This window comes from Lytechinus variegatus, chromosome 1 (assembly GCF_018143015.1).
Source record: "Lytechinus variegatus isolate NC3 chromosome 1, Lvar_3.0, whole genome shotgun sequence".
Taxonomy (NCBI): domain Eukaryota; kingdom Metazoa; phylum Echinodermata; class Echinoidea; order Temnopleuroida; family Toxopneustidae; genus Lytechinus; species Lytechinus variegatus.
In genome coordinates this window covers 27,399,155-27,415,885 of record NC_054740.1, presented here as the reverse complement: position 1 = coordinate 27,415,885, position 16,731 = coordinate 27,399,155, and the positions used below count along the sequence as shown (strand labels likewise).

Genomic DNA, 16,731 nt, shown 5'->3' with positions numbered 1-16,731 from the left:
ATTGTGTGGGTATGCAAATGAGGAGACTGATGACGTCATCCACTCACTATTTTGTCTTTATTTTATCATATGAAAAAGGGAATATTCTATTTTTCTCCTCATTGTCGAGTGAAACAATTAATTCTTCCCTGAACATATGGAATGAGCATTGTTGAATATTACTAGTAAAATGTATATGATTCAGTCAAGTTGGCCCTATTGTCAAATCTATAAAAAATGATATATTGTATAATTCAAACAAGACATATTAAAGAAATAGTGAGTGAGGGAGATTATCAGCTGTCTCATTTGAGTTGTACATATCACTTTTTTTTAAATAAGCAAAACTTTAAAATGTCATAACTTTCTTATTTTACATCCAATTTTGATGAAATTTTAGCGTTTTGCAAGTAAGATTTTTCTCTATTTATTAAAATCAACATTTTTCTGGGGTGGACTTGACTTTTAATGATGAATGTGGACACCATTTGGAACATTGTGCTCTAGTGGATTAGTCTCTGGACTATGAAAGAGAGAGTTGTGGAATTGAATACCAGTCACAGCATGATTTCCTTCAGCCAGAAACTGATCCACATTTTGCTGCAATCAACCCAGGTGATGTAAATGGGTACCTGACACAAATTTATTTTGGGTTAGAAAGGCTATAAATAGTACCAAAAAAACTTACCTGTAGCTTTGGTGACCAGCTTATTGTCAGTCAGTTGATGTGACAAACATCTTGCCAAAGACTTGAATAGAGGCTACACAATAAAAAAAACGTAATGTAACATTTTGGTATCAATAATAAGATAACAATGTATAATAATAATTATGACAAGAACAACATGAATAGAAGAATTTATTGCTGGCCTTACATCTTACTACAAAATACACTGTCAAATGCAGTGTCGGAAGCTGGCTTTTCCATAATAAAGTATGCTGGTTACATTGTTATTACCAGTCTCCTTAATGTCAATGATGATTTCAGTCAAATAGAAAAAATTGTCAATTGGTGTGACATTCACAATCTAGTCTTGAATGTTAGCAAAACCAAGGAAATCATTTTTTACTTTCGGCGTTACATACAACGTTATATCACATAAGTTTTATATTCTAAATCTATTTGAAGACTAGTTATTTATACACAAAGTCCATGAGAGACCACAAGCAGTATTGGTGAGTTTGCTCCCTCTATAATTTAACACACCTTGGAAGCAATTTTGCCTTCTTTGTAGTGGGGAGTGAGGTACTTCACGACAGCGTCGGCAACGATCTTATTGAGCCCTTGCGACATCTTGTTCTCCTGGCGTTTGTCTTCCAACGACTCTCCCGTTGCTCTCTCGTTGTCTTCAACCTTGGGGTCAAAGGTCACATGTTTTCTTGGACTACCTGTGAGGGCGCTGTTGTCCATAGGGTTCAGTCTTCTGATGGAAAGTGACGACTTGATCTGCAAATGTAAAAACATTTTGAGGACACCGAGGGGAAAGGTAAGATAGAAAGTAAAGATAGAAACAGATGAGAAGGGAACTTAAACAAAAATTACAGGGGAGCGTTTCATCAACATTTTTGTTTGACAAACTCTCAGATCTTATATCTTACCTTGATTTGATTGGATGAGAAGCATAGTTCCTATGGTAAATGTTGGATAAACAGGGCTTACCAGATAAAACATCCCCCCAGATGTTCAGAAAATTCACCTTGAAATGAGATAAAACATGAATATCTGACTCCCATAACATGGGACCTTCCTAAAATTATGTCTCTGTTTACTACTTCCTACAGTAATACAATCACATATCACGGCATGGGTAATTAGTTCAAGAGAAGTAACGATCGATTTCTTCCATTGCAGCTCTGCTCCACGCCCAATCCACATCGATGTTTATGTACAAAGAGTTCCAGTGAAAATCGTTATTAGTGAACCAGGTGAATTGGACTGACTACATGTAGTATCAAACTTAACAGCCATACACCTATCGTTCTTCTAGTAAGTATATTACATACTGGAGCCCGTAGCACAAAGCTTAGCAATGATCATAGAACACTTTTTACGATTTATTGCATTGACTACAATGTACAATCTATCGTGAAAATCAAGCGTACGATTAATCGCTAACCTTTGTGTATAAACAGAAACCAAGTGTCATAAAAAAAAGTTGAAGGTCTATCTTACCTCTGTCTCCCTAGAAGATGTGCCTTCACCTACTCCCGGAGTGCAGTCAGCAGCATTGCCTGATTTGCAGCTGTCCCTTGTTGTTCCATGAGATCCTACAAATCCATTCTGATTAACAATCAACCCACCAGATTCCGATTTTATTGCTGCCCCTTTCACTACTATAGGATTGTTCCTTGGAACAGAAAGACTGTCTTCTTTCTGGACAACATCCAGATTCTTTGATGTCAATGATGCTGATGTATTGTTTTTTGTACAGTCTTCAGAAAGGATATCCTCTTGGGAGCATAGTGCGCCCCTACTTCTTCTGGTCATGGTGCTGTCTGTAGTACCTGTTCTACCTGTAATGCCAGTATCAAACCCATTTTCTAGCGATTGCACTTCACTTGATTGTCCTCCTGTCCTTGTGGCTTCGGAAGCATGTAGGTGTGGATGTCCATCAGGAACAGTAGATATCTTGCTTATTAGGTTGTCATGGTGTGTCAGTTCACCTTGCTCCTTAGTCCTGCAGTCTTCCATATGTTTGATAGTTTCCATGCATTTCTTTTTCATTGGCAACCTACAGGTAGTGGAGTCTCTGCCGTCACTCCTCTCCACTTTACTGTCCACTAACGAATCATTATCTTCTAGGTCTTCATCAGCTGCATCGTATTCCTCCACGTCAAACTCCTCCCCCTCCAGGAAGCTGCACCCTAGGTTGTCATCGCAGTCCCCATCCTCAAAGCCCTCAACATCGTCCATTTCAACACCCTCAGGCATTCTTTCTGCTCCCGCATCACCAATCCACAGACCTTCCATCCCCTCCTCCTCAGCTGCTAAGCCACCATCCATCCCCTCCCGTTTCCTCTTCTTCACCTGTCCATCCGACATCACTAAAGCTGATGCCTTCACGAATCCCCCTGACGATTTCACCTTGGTCTGGGCCTCCCCTTTCTTTCTAAGACCACTTCCCTTGGCAGGTGGCCCAAAGTTTAGAGTCGTCTGTCTGGAGTTGTCTTCACCTCTCTTGGGTGCGCTGGCAGCAAGCAGAGACGCCGCCGTGCAGAACCCGGGAAGCGCTGGTAACCTTGGGCCATCGGATGCAGTGCTTGATGGAGCCTACAGGGTATAGAACATGAAAAGAACACTTTATACATCACAAATTTGATATCACATGATAGAGCTCCTACTGACTGGCATTGCATATATTCACTTGGTCTAAAACCAATTCTCAGGTAGTCAAATACCACATGGCTAAACCAGTTTTGCCTACCATCAATTTGGTCTAATATCCGTTTGGTCCTACACTAAACTTGGTCTAATACCTTTAAAGTCTAATTTTCATTTAGTCTAATGCCCACTTGGTCTTATTTCACTTCGCCTTCTTATTATCTTCTGTTTTGGAAAGTGAAAAACGGGCTCATTAGCGGTATATCCGAAAATGACATGCAAAAATGAAATGTTTGTGCACGTAAATCAACCGAGTGTTTCAGTGAGGCGTATAGAACAAGAAAAAAAAATGAATACAAAGACAACAGTTTTGGAGTATGAATTACCGTGCATGACAGAGGTTCCTTCAATGTGTCCTCCTCATCGGTCACAGAAATAAAGAGATCATGCAGACGGCCTTCTTTTGTCTTCTTACCTATTTCTCCAACCTATTAAAAAGACGGGGAATATAAAAATATTCATAATTACAACATATCATATGAAAATAGAACGTGAGGAAATATGAAAAGAGCCCCCAAGTAGAGTCATGTTGAGTTTTGTCATATTTTAGCACCATTTTCAGGAAGTGATATATAAACCCAATCAGGTTATTCAAAAAAAGAAACTAAATCAATTAGGTATCAAATGGAGATGTGCCGGTTATGAAACTCAAAACAACAATAATGCAACAAATGAGGTAACTTCGAAACTGCACATGCAAAAGTAAAATTTGCTCATGAAACAATGCGGTATCTACTTATTGTGAAAACACACGGAGGGAAAATATCAAGGACATGCATATTTTGACGTCCCCCCCCACTCCTCAGTCTTTTAGGATTAATGGATGTCAGACTTTAGTAGGCACTATACACGTAAATTGGTATCAAATCTCCAAATGGCCCCAAAAAGGTGTTCTTTTCTTCTCTTTGTTAACCCTCAAAATACATCTTGTTAGAAGAGAACGAAACCATTGGAACAAGGCGCTTGTACAGAAACGGAAAAAATCATTGAATAAGATCAACAAATGTTTGAGATTATTTCTACATAGATGGTGCTATACATACTTCTGATGGTGCTATATATATTTATTTATTTTTATTACCTGACCAAATACTTTTGCCTTGTATAGATTGCATGTCTTGGCTGCTTCCATGGCTGAGTACTCAGCTGATATTGCACACCTTTGGATTTTGTAGTCACTGAAAAAGGATTCAAAATAAAATATATTACAAGCTTAAAAGATAAGTGAAAGCAGTTGCAATAAACAATCATTTCACGAGAAAGCTTGTAAAACCAAGGTCAATTTTAACTAAATTACACAAGATCAAGATCTTGTTCAGTTGAATTAATCGAATTTTGTGAAATCATGAAATCTACACTGAAGAAAATCAAACTGGGGACTGCAAACGCTTTAAAAGTTAATTTAAAAGTTAAACTTAATCAAACTTAAAGATAATTAAAAGTAAGGCTTACTTGGAGGTGAGACCATTTGACTCGTCAGAGAAGGCAGCATTGATGTTTGCTCTCAAAGCCTTCTCAAGAAGCTGCATACAATGTTCTCTCACCTGATGGGACAAAGAATGCATTTCAAATGTGATTTTATCTCCAATTATCAATGGACATACTTTTAAAGCTAAATGATAGTAGTTGCAGTATTCACTAATTTCGTGAGAAAGTCTGTAAAACCAAGGTTAAGTATGACTATATCATCGTGGATCTAGATCTGGTACAGTTACATAAACTGAACTTTGTGAAATCATAAAATCTAAGCTAAAATACAATCACACTGAAGATCGCCAACACAGATAGGCACACGTGGGACACTGTATTATTATTGCTGGAATAAAGACCGACGGAAGTGACTGAATCCGCGCTTATTTTGCTTATTTCTCAGCAATTACACAATTTCTTCCAGAATCCTTTGGCACATATTTTTTATTCATACAAACAGACACTTGGGTGGTCACTATATACCGGTAAGATTCTGTAAAAAGTCATTTTGAGATCGTTACCAGAACTGGAATTTATCTTTAAGATGTACAATTGCTTCTAAAGGGAAACCAAAATACAAGGAGAGAATCAATCTTATCATAGGAATAAAATGAGAGGAGTGATCTAAAATTTGTTTCATCATAATTGGTTATAGAATAAGTGAGTTATGAAAGTTTGAAAAGTCTTGTACTTTCTATGGGGATCCTCAAACTGGCAAATATGCTTCAAAATGGCTGATTTTGTGGAAAACTCTCCATTCGTTTTGTACACAAATTTTCAGATTTTCCCCTTCATTTTTTAATATTTCACATTATCTCCTCCTGACCTTAACATATGTCGCGCAAATTATATTTTCCAATGACACATATCATGCTCAGGAGGCAAGATGCAATTTGAATCTGAAAATTTGAGTAGAAAACAAATGGAGAGTTGTCCACATTTTGCAGTATGTTTGCCAATTTGAGGATCCCCATAGAAAGTACAACAAGACTTTTCAAACTTTCATAACTCACTTTAATATTCTATAACCGATTATGATAAAACAAATTTTAGATCGCTCCTCTCATTTTATTCTTACGATAAGATTGACGAATAACATTTATGAATAATTTCAAACCGATTTTGATGAAACTTATTTTGAATTGTTCCTCTCATTTTACTCTTTCCAAAAAGATTGCTTATCTTCTCGCTTCTTGGTTTCCTTTATAGCCTTACTTTAGCTCTAGTAAAGGATAATTAATCTAAACTATACTTGAGTGTCATTTACTATTAAAATCTTAAAAATTTGCAGTAGCTGTTTGATCTTTTTCCGAAAGCCTATTCTCTGTGAAAAAAATTAAATATTCATATAAAACATATCTAGTGCCCTCTCCTGGCGATATTTCTATTTTCCTTTAGAAGAGCCCTTGGAGCATCTATCTTACAAATAAAGAGATTGGATGTTAGGAAGCTACAGAAAATGATTATATCCTGAAATTTTCAGTCCAGTCCGTGCTTTTAAATAGGTTTTATATCGATCAGAAAAACCATGCAGACACAGATGGATGATATTTTGATGGGGCAACCAATAAAAATACATGTTCACGAAAAATCACAAAATTTATCCTATATAAACACTTTTTTGTCCTCCCCATCATAACATTTTTAGGGCATGCACATTCGTATAATCTAGTAATAAATTGATATACATAGTCATAACAAAATTTGGGGGATTTACAAAAGCTAAAGACAGACTTTAAAAAGAAATAACAATTTTTGTTAAGTAGTTCGTACAGAATGCTATCAACCCAAGTGTCTGCAGTGTGTGTGTATGTATGGACAAAAAATATATTTGTCACAGGATTCTGAAAGACATTGTGTAATTGATGAGAAATCAGCAAATCAAGCATGACATTTTACAATGATGATGGGTCTTTTTCCAACTAGAGATTCTCATATTTTTTCCTTTAATTGCTTGTTTACAATTAATCTGTATGCTGAAAATAAAAATAACGATGGCCATCATTCGATCATCGAATGATTTGGGCTGCTTGACTTTAGTTAAGCAGGGTTAGAGAGCAATTTGTACATGTATAAAGCGCATAGAGCAATTTAAATTGATTATGCGCTACATACATGTAAGTACCAATTTATTATTATTAATTTTAGATGTATGTGCTTTCTTCTTCACAATGAAATAGCATGACCTAATGTAAAGTTGCACTACTGGAACTGTTACCCATATTTTTTGATGGACAAAACTAGAGCTATCACAGGAGGTGATTAATACCCCTGCCTTATGCCGTTACCATGGCAACAGTTTACAACACGTGACGAAAAATATATATGTCTTGCCCAACTTTACCTCAATACCTATGTGTGGGCAAAATGTCATGAGAATTGGTTGAACACCGATGAAATAGTTTGAACCATAAAATTTTTGCCTAATTTTTGACATATTATATATTGTTACCAACGCAATGCGATTTCTGGCACATGCAAAATTATGTCCTGTACATCTGTTCCTTGAGACCAATGTGTGAGCCAAATTTCATGAGAATTGGTTGAAAACTAATCAAGTAGTTCGAACCAATAGATTTTTACAAAATTTTGGGTCTATAAATTGCTGTTACCATGGCAACACAATTTCCAACACATGCGAAAAGTGTGTATTCTTCACCCCAACACCATTATGTGTTCCAAGTTTCATTAAAATCAGTTCAAAACTGAGAGGAAGTAGTTCAATGCGCAAGATTCGCAACGGACCGGCCGCCCAGCCATACACTGATAAATACCCCCTTTAAACTTTGTTTCGCTGGGGTACAATAAAGATTCCATTGTGCATCAAGCATGACAGACCAAAAGTGAAATTTTAATTGAGAAAATCTGCATTTTTCATTACCTTAATAGTAAGTCCTGGAACTTTGGAGCTTTGAGGATTTTTCAATTTACAGTTTGGATCTAAAGAAAAAAGATAACCAGAAAGAAACTGAAAATCAATAACAAGTAATCATAATACAATGGTTTTAAATGTATCAGTAAAATATATAGGATATATGTAAATATTATGATAAGTAAGCGATAATATGTAATGGCACTGCAAAATTTGTAAATGTGTAAAATTGAAAAGCTTATCTGTATGAAAATGCTATCAATTGGCGCAAACAAGAAAGATAAAACTTTAAAGATATAGGGGTTGTAAATTTTCAATAATTTACAGTAAAATCAACAGGAATATTTCCCCCAAAAAATACAATATGGTGAATTACAGCTTCTGATTGATAATTGTTGACAATACGAATTAAAAATTCAACATATTCGTCCATAACAAAAATTCACTGAGCAGTTCTACATGTAGTACTTTTTTATGCATTTTATAGGTAGTTTGCTTGTAAGTTGTGAGGGGGTTTGGGGGAGACCTGCATAAAATGATTGAAAGACATGGTTTCTCAATTCAATTTCCATTATTTTAATGAGTAAATGACTTGAGAAACAACGTACCTATTTCCTCTGTCTTTTGGGTATCTGCTTTTATTTTCTTCTGCAAATAATGATATATAATTAGATACAAAATTAGAGTTACACAAAAAGAATATTATTCACCATCATCAATATACACAATCCCATCATCATCATCAATCATCATAACCATCGCCATCATCACCAACATCATCACCATCATTATCACCACCACCATCATCACCTTCATTATCCTTGCACCTGGTGGGTGTTTCATAAATCTGTTCGTAAGTTAAGAGCGACTTTAAGAACGACTGGTGATCCGGTCTTGCTGTAAATGGTACATTCATTTGCGATGGTCTAGCGCATAAGAAAGGATCACCAGTCGTTCTTAAAGTCACTCTTTACTTACGAACAGCTTTATGAAACGGCCCCCAGGCATCATTTTCATCATCATCATCATCTTAAATCACCACCATCACCGATGACACTACATATGGTCCTGCAACATCTGCTCCTGTCTTAATATCTCCGAGGGCATTGGCTTCCAGACCATAAGAGAGTTTTGGTTCAGGACAATGTAAAATAAGGATTAGGGTTTATTTAGTTTTGGGAGGTTAGATTTTAGATTTGGCTTAATGTGCAGATTTTCCATCGGAGCAATTGTCGCCAGAGCAAATGTTCCGGAACCCTATCATACCCATCACCACCCACTGTCATCACAATGATCTTTATAATCATCATCCTCTCCATCAACATCACCATTATCTCATCACAATCACCATCCTCATCATCATCACATCATTATTAGGCCTGGGACGATTGTCATTTTTACCATTCGATTATTTTCTGAAAAAACAATCGAATGATTCAATTGTTCGTCGGGAATCATGTCTTCCAAGTCACAATAGTTGACCTACTTTATGGTGACCCCCCGAATGAAGATATCTCCATCAAAGTCACATGAAAGTAGACCCTTTTCCCCCTTCTCCATGATTTTTATATCAAAAGAAACTACATGAAATGAGATTAATTCTTTCAGTTTATAAAATCTTTCATAAATCAATGCTTGTACCCTGGTATTATTCATGCATCCCTCCAAATTCCAAACCCCTGCATATGAATGAATTTGGTTAGATAATATAATAACAATAATAAAGAGCTCTTGCACAGGGCATATCATATTACCCGTACATGCATGTGCTCCCCAAGGACTTGGACATTATTACCCTATCAAACTTTTACAATGCATTATACAAGCATTTCAAGTTTGATTCCTGCCAGGTTGGAGAGCGGCAAAGTGTAGAATGACACAATGCCAAAGCATACTACAATTCTTGAATGAGGTAAAATTCCTGACCAGGGCTCTGTAACACAAAGATTAGCGATCAATCGCTAAATTGACTGACCAATCAATATCAATGTTACAAGCGCATTCTGTTTAAAATACTGACCAGGGACCAATCGGTGCGGTTCTTTCATATTTGCAATTCATCGCAAACCTTTGTGTTACAGAGCCCAGAAGATGCCAGGTATTTTCTGTGATGGGATAAGTTGTGAACAACACCTATCAGTCACCTTTTTTCTCCTCCTGAATTCCGCTTGCACAAGATCTCTCATTCCAGAACGATTACCGTCATCATCATCATCTTCATCTGTGTTATAGTCGTCATCGTCGGACCAGTCTGCAGGCTTTCTCTTCGTGCCAACGTACGTACTACAAAGGATTAACAGAACACTGGACCTCATATTTTATATTCCTTGTTACAAACAAAACAACACCTCTGGATCTGATTTCACAAATAAAATTCAAAAAGTCTACAAACCAAAATCCAAGTTTCAAAGATGAAATTACCTCCTGGTCATGAGAGCAAATTCTGGTACAAATTGCCTCAAAGATGAAAATGATGAGAAAATATTGGTCTACATACCCTTTGTACTATTTTCAACAAATTTCCTTTGATAAATCATAATCAACTTCTTATGAATTTAATTGCATTTCCCTCAATCTCTATTGTTTTTCACTTTTTATAATTGTTAGACTTTTTTTCTTATTTCTTAGAAAAGCTTTTTAATTCATCATTATAAACAGGACACTGAATTCATTTTAACCAATAACAAACAAAAAAATCACGGGTATATAAAATGTGCTAAAGCCAATATTTGCAATGAAATTATGTACAAAAGTACATACAGACGCATGCAATTCTTCCAGCACATTTACCGTAAAATAAAATAATATTCATACAAAACTAAAGTTCTAAATTACAGTTCCTTTTACATCATACTTTTGTACCTGTCCAGAGCTGCCAACTTGAACAAGAGCATTTCAGTATATTAAAAGTAGAAAATCAGTATTTTTGGTGAGGAAATCAGTATTTCCGAAGAATACCATAGGACAACACATAAAACTGAAACTTAGAAATCAGTATTTTGCATGAAACCATCAGTATTCTTCTCATTTTTCATTACTAAATACTGAAAATGAGTACTAGTTGGCAGCTCTACCTGTCAACAGGGCCCTTAATTAGAACAGTAATTGTTATTGAAAGGGCTACCCCAAATAAAAGAAGACTGAATAATATGTAAATAAACACAATACTTACACATCTCTACCATAGCGGCCACCACCATACAATTCATCATCATGAACATTGAGGGGGTTCTTCTCTATATATGTCCGTCCCATATGATTTTTTTTCGCTGGTCCACCCATTATGCCACGTTGCATCTCGTCAATGCGCTTCTTCACGACCTTCGGCGTCTTGCAGACGTCACACATACTGCCACACGAGGGCAGCTTGTCATCAAAGTACTTGGCAATGGATTCATGCCTGCATCTACAGGTAAGAATATCAGAAATAAATTATATAATAATAATAATATTATTATAATAATGATAATAATTATATTAATGATGATAATGATGATAATAATAATAATAGTAATAATAATAATAAGCATTGAGAGAAGATTGCCTACGATTTTGAGTGATTGTTTATTTTCTTGTGTTTTTCATGGAATTTTTGCTGTAAAAATACTCCTGCCACCCCTCCCTGCCAACACAAGTAGTGCATTTAATTTTGTCTGAAGGAGAGCAGCAATAGACATCCTACTTTAATCGATGAACAGGCTTAGTCCTACAACATCGTTGGAGTAAACTAAACTAAACTAATAATAAAAATAAAATGGCTTTACTTTTCATGAACTACATATAAAATAGCTTTGCAATACAATAAAATGTATAAAAAAGTACAAAATAAGTACTGAATTATATCGCAAGAAATATATTAATAGATTATCTAATAAGTTAACTGTAATCAGAGCTATGTTAAATATGCCAATTCCATTTACCGGGTAATAGATAAATCATTAATTTTCATCTTAACAAGGTTATATACTGTAATAATGTTTGATAACTATTTTTTAACAAGTTTGGTTTGATCTATTCCAAATAAAAATTGTGATATGGCTAAACATTTAATTTGATTATAACTTTAAAATCTCCATAATTGATGATAATCATCATAATATGTAATAATATCTATATGTACCTCTGCACATTTTCATTTTTAAGGAACAATGTGTAACTTTACATCAGTATGTGGAGTGAACATACACATATCTACACCAAAAAAAGATCAAAGAAGTTTTAAATCATTCGACTAAATTCTAATTCTCCTGACAATTCAAACCTTTCAAGGCCAAATTCATAAAAGATGTTTGTCAAGGAGGGGTACAAATCCATGGACTATGTAGATTTCACACATAGTTCAGAGCGTACACTGAAAAAGGTTAAATCATAAATGCACGCTAGAAGCAAAGGGCGGTAAATATATTCTAAATCAAGCAGTTATACATGAAATCTGCATTCCATGGTCTTGTACCCCCTCCAATAAGCCTCATCTGAGAATTGAGGCCTGACTGTTTTCATCTTACTTTGCTTCCTCACAAAATTTGACAAGTGCCTCGAAACTCTGCATTGGAGCCTTGCTGGGCTTGACGGGTGATGCCGAATACTTCGCCTTTCTCTGAAAATAAATAAGGGAAATGAGATGTTTCCAGAGATGCCAACTTTTGGAAATCAGAATTAGGGAGGATTTGCAACTGCCACCAAATTATGTGCGCGTAGCGCACATCTCGAGCGCGGAGCGCTCGACCCTTGCGGCCGGGGTCCAGGGCCCGCCTTAGGGCCCTGGAAGCTCTGGGTTTCTAGATGCTCTCTGGTGCAATCTGACCCTTATTTTGGGGCATTTCACATGTTTTGAAATAAACATTGTTCCCACTTTTTTAACATAAAAAATATCAAATATGCATTTTTACATGTTAAAAAAATGAGGGGACAAAGTAAAAAAAGAAGTACCTGTTCAACTAATAAGGAGGAATTATCACTATCGGCTATAGGCAGGTTATGTTCCACTATAAATCCAGTAAAGAAAAGCTCAGCGCTGGTCCCTTGCTTGGTGAAATAAAGACAACAGGATACTAGTGGAGGCTGTGGAGCTCGAAGATCTTGTCTTTGCAATGTCCGTGGGCCTATGCCGTTTGTTCCCTAACGTTAAGTGCTTCCGAATTATCATCACAACCTCCCTGCTCAACTGAAATGTCCACGCTGCAAATTGCGCAAAATGCATGGTAAATTCCTCTTTCCGACTTCCGAACACACAGGTACTGGAGACTGTATTCAGTCTTATACTTCTGAGACCATTTCTTGGTCGTCTTTTGTTGATTTTCCGCCATTTCGTGTCAATATCAACCCATTAATACGCCGAAATCACACACCGGTATTCCACCGCACGACTCGACAAATCCAGTGGCCGCGAGCGCACACGCCTCGCGAAGCTAGCCGGGCCTACCGGCCTGGTGCACAGTGGATTCCCGTTGGGCATATCACATGCACCAGCTTTTCGCTGCTCCTTATTTGTCTACCTTTCACACAGAATTTAGTAGCAGCGAACGTAATGGAGTTAATACATGCTAAAGCTAGCAGACGATACATGTACTTCCAATCCAATTTGATCAATGCAAAAAAATCGTAATTTCGGGAGGATAAGGATGGTAATCGTAAGGGCGGGAGTTGGGATGAATTTTCGGGAGCCTCCCGATGAAATCGGGAGGGTTGGCATCTCTGTATTTCAAGTTCAACTATACATCGGACGATGGCCAGACACCACTTGGATCCCCATGTCTTGCCTTCTTCTCCAGTGTGCAAAAATATATGAATTTTACTTTAATATGTTGATCCCGATTCCTGATATATTTTGATGGTTGGACTGAACGTTTGTGAACATACACTACACTATTCTTGGGTGTGCACAAAATCACTTTATATTAACTGATCGTTAAGGCCTGAATTCACAAAGGTGGTGTTAACCATTGGTTGAACCAATGATTTATGTAGATTTACCTAAATTACGCTTCTTTACAGCATATATAAAAAAATGTCCAATGCTGATGCACGCTTTTGTCACATTATGCCAAATCGATGCCTGTTGATGTGGTTATCCACGTTATTTTATTAATGAGTCCACCGACTTGAATTAATGAGGCCATTCTCCAAACAGTGGACTCATGAATAAAATAGCGTACTTAACCATGGCAACAGGCATCGATTTGGCATGTGACAAAAGCGTGCATCAGCATTGGACATTTTTTATATATGCTGTAAAGAAGCGTAATTTATACAGGTAATCTACATAAATCATTGGTTCAACCGATGGTTTTAAAAACCACCTTTGTGAATTCGGACCTAAGAGTTTGCCTTTGTTAATGTCACATCTGACAGACTGACTGACTGACTGAGACCTGTAAAAACCTTACAGGCACACAGGTTCCATGACATTTGCTTCCGCAACAATTGCTTCCATGAAAAATCTGCACATTGAGCCAAACATAAAACTTAACATCCAAAACTAAATAAACCCTAATGCGTATCTTTACATTATTCTGAACCAAAAACTCTATTACAATCAAAACTCTAACCCTATGCCTTCTGAGAAATCAAGACCGGATCAAATGTTGTGTCACCGGCAGACATACCTATTAATTAATCATTCAATTTATTAAAGGACAAGTCCACCCCAACAAAAACTTGATTTGAATAAAAAGAGAAAAATTCAACAAGCATAACACTGAAAATTTCATCAAAATCGGATGTAAAATAAGAAAGTTATGGCATTTTAAAGTTTCACTTATTTTCAACAAAATAGTTATATGAACGAGCCAGTTACATCCAAATGAGAGAGTTGATGACATCACTCACTCACCATTTCTTTTGTAATTTATTATATGAAATATGAAATATTTTCATTTCTCGTCATTGTCATGTGGAATGAAGTTTCATTCCTCCCTGAACACATGGAATTCCATTATTTTAACATTTTGTGCTTCAGGCAAGGAGGTCCTAATCGTCAAATTCGTAAAAATTGAAATATTGTATAATTCAAACAATAAAAAAAAAAAGAAATAGTGAGTGAGTGACATCATCGACTCTCTCATTTGGATGTAACTGGCTCGTTCATATAACTATTTTGTTGAAAATAAGCGAAACTTTGAAATGTCATAACTTTCTTATTTTACATCCGATTTTGATGAAATTTTCAGTATTGTGCTTGTCTGATTTTTCTCTATTGATTCCAATCAACATATTTCTGGGGTGGACTTGACCTTTAATAATAATAATAATAATATTCCGCATTTATATAGCGCTTAATACATCGGAACGACGTCTCTAAGCGCTTTACAGACAAATTATCACCCCGGTCATCGGATCTTTGCATGCCCGCATACAATGTATGCACCTTCTCCACTCCCTGGGGAGCATTCCAACGAGAGTTCATTAATCAATATTAAAATTATTATTTTCATACCTTTTTGCTATTTGCACATGCTATTTCTTGTGTGATGAGAAAAGCTACTTGATTTCTCTCCTGCCTAGAGTAATAGAGACGACATCGGGAAGGTTTACCGTCACGTCCCGCTCGACCCGACTCCTGGTAGTAGCCAGCCATAGACTTGGGGATGTTGTAATGTGCCACAAACCTGCATGGCACAAATATATGGGAGTAAGTCTGTGACTATACTCGAATACTCTGATGTTGTCGGTGACAATAATAAGCTCTGTATTAAGCTCAAATATTTTATCTGTAAACTTCACTTTGTGATGTCTAAAGTTCTCAGAGGCATCACTTTCTCACGTGAACCCTGAGTGGTTGGTCAAGACTCTACAGCTGTTGGACAAACTTGAATCCTTGACCATGTCATAACTTTTACTCTTAATTTGGGGGGGTGGCTATTTAGTGAGGATGAGAGATGTCACTGAAAATAAGAAACCCAAACAACGATTGTGTGTCTCAGTAGTTTAGCTGGAAAAAGAATGGGTAACACATTGTAATGAAAGTTGGAGTTGATAAATATATACCAGTAGCTTTCAGTTAAACTTCCTATAGAAGTATTAAGTGTTCAGAGCTGCCAAATAAATAGGATTTTCTCCTATTTAGTGGGGTAAATAAGGGGAAAGTGACAATAAATATGATTTATTTCCCTTTTAAATAGGATTTTTTAAATTATAAGAATGATAATTTTTTTATATGTTTTCAAAAATTTCATAGAAAAATATGATTTTAGGCTTGAAAATAAGATAAAAAGAAATAAAGAATAGGATTGTTTCACAATTACGGTTGGCAGCTCTGAGTATTGATGAAGCATTAAATTTGAGATACAGGTCGGTGTTTCATAAAGCTGTTTGTAATTTTACACGACTTTACGTGCGACTGGAACATGTTCTTAGGTGGGAAGTCAGCAACATAGGGATATACGAGGTTATACAAAAAAAGGGTCACCAGTGGTGCGTAAAGTGGGCGCGTAATCGTCTAGTGGTTCTGACTCTCTCCTTCCAAACAGAGGGTCATGGTTTCAAATCGTAGCCATGGCATGTTTTCCTTCAGCAAGAAATTTATCCAGACTGTAGTGCACTCAAACCATGTGAGATGAATGCGTAACCGGCAGGATTATTTTCTTGAATGCACGAGCGCTGAAAGGCAGCTCGAGCTTCAGTCGGGGTAATAATAATAACAATGCTCCTCATAATAGATGTTTATAGATAGATGACACGATACAATTGCCTATTATTATTAAAGTCATTTGTTACTTTCGAACAGCTTTATGAAACACCCATTAGGTCTTATCATCACATAACATTACCTCACTGTCGCCTTGTCTACACCCATTCCAAAGCTGATGGTTGCTACGATGACCTTGACCTTGCCATTCATCCACTGTTCCTGGACCGACGTCCGGTCTGCAGCCTTCATTCCTCCATGGTACGCCCGCGCCGTCAGTCCCTGTCGGCTCAGGCTCCCTGCAACCGTGACACAGGCATCCCTGGTCCGGCAGTAGACGATTCCACAGCCCGACGCATCCTGGAGGCATGAACAGAAAATATTTCATTCCGGGTGGGCCTG

At 36.7% G+C, this 16,731-nt stretch overlaps 1 protein-coding gene across 1 annotated transcript in view; it reads right to left on the bottom strand.

Moving 5' to 3' along the window:
- The window catches only part of LOC121410391 (ATP-dependent DNA helicase Q5-like), a 31,231-nt gene that overhangs the window by 9,853 nt on the left and 4,647 nt on the right, over positions 1–16,731 (bottom strand). The window contains exons 4-16 of the mRNA XM_041602444.1: positions 16,472–16,689; positions 15,139–15,310; positions 12,209–12,300; positions 10,876–11,109; positions 9,848–9,986; positions 8,312–8,351; positions 7,713–7,771; positions 4,814–4,905; positions 4,443–4,539; positions 3,688–3,789; positions 2,153–3,250; positions 1,187–1,426; positions 668–740 (exon numbers count right to left, since the gene is read on the bottom strand). Of these exons, the coding sequence (XP_041458378.1) occupies positions 668–740; positions 1,187–1,426; positions 2,153–3,250; positions 3,688–3,789; positions 4,443–4,539; positions 4,814–4,905; positions 7,713–7,771; positions 8,312–8,351; positions 9,848–9,986; positions 10,876–11,109; positions 12,209–12,300; positions 15,139–15,310; positions 16,472–16,689 (2,656 nt within the window). The remainder of the gene's footprint in view (positions 1–667; positions 741–1,186; positions 1,427–2,152; positions 3,251–3,687; positions 3,790–4,442; positions 4,540–4,813; positions 4,906–7,712; positions 7,772–8,311; positions 8,352–9,847; positions 9,987–10,875; positions 11,110–12,208; positions 12,301–15,138; positions 15,311–16,471; positions 16,690–16,731) is intronic.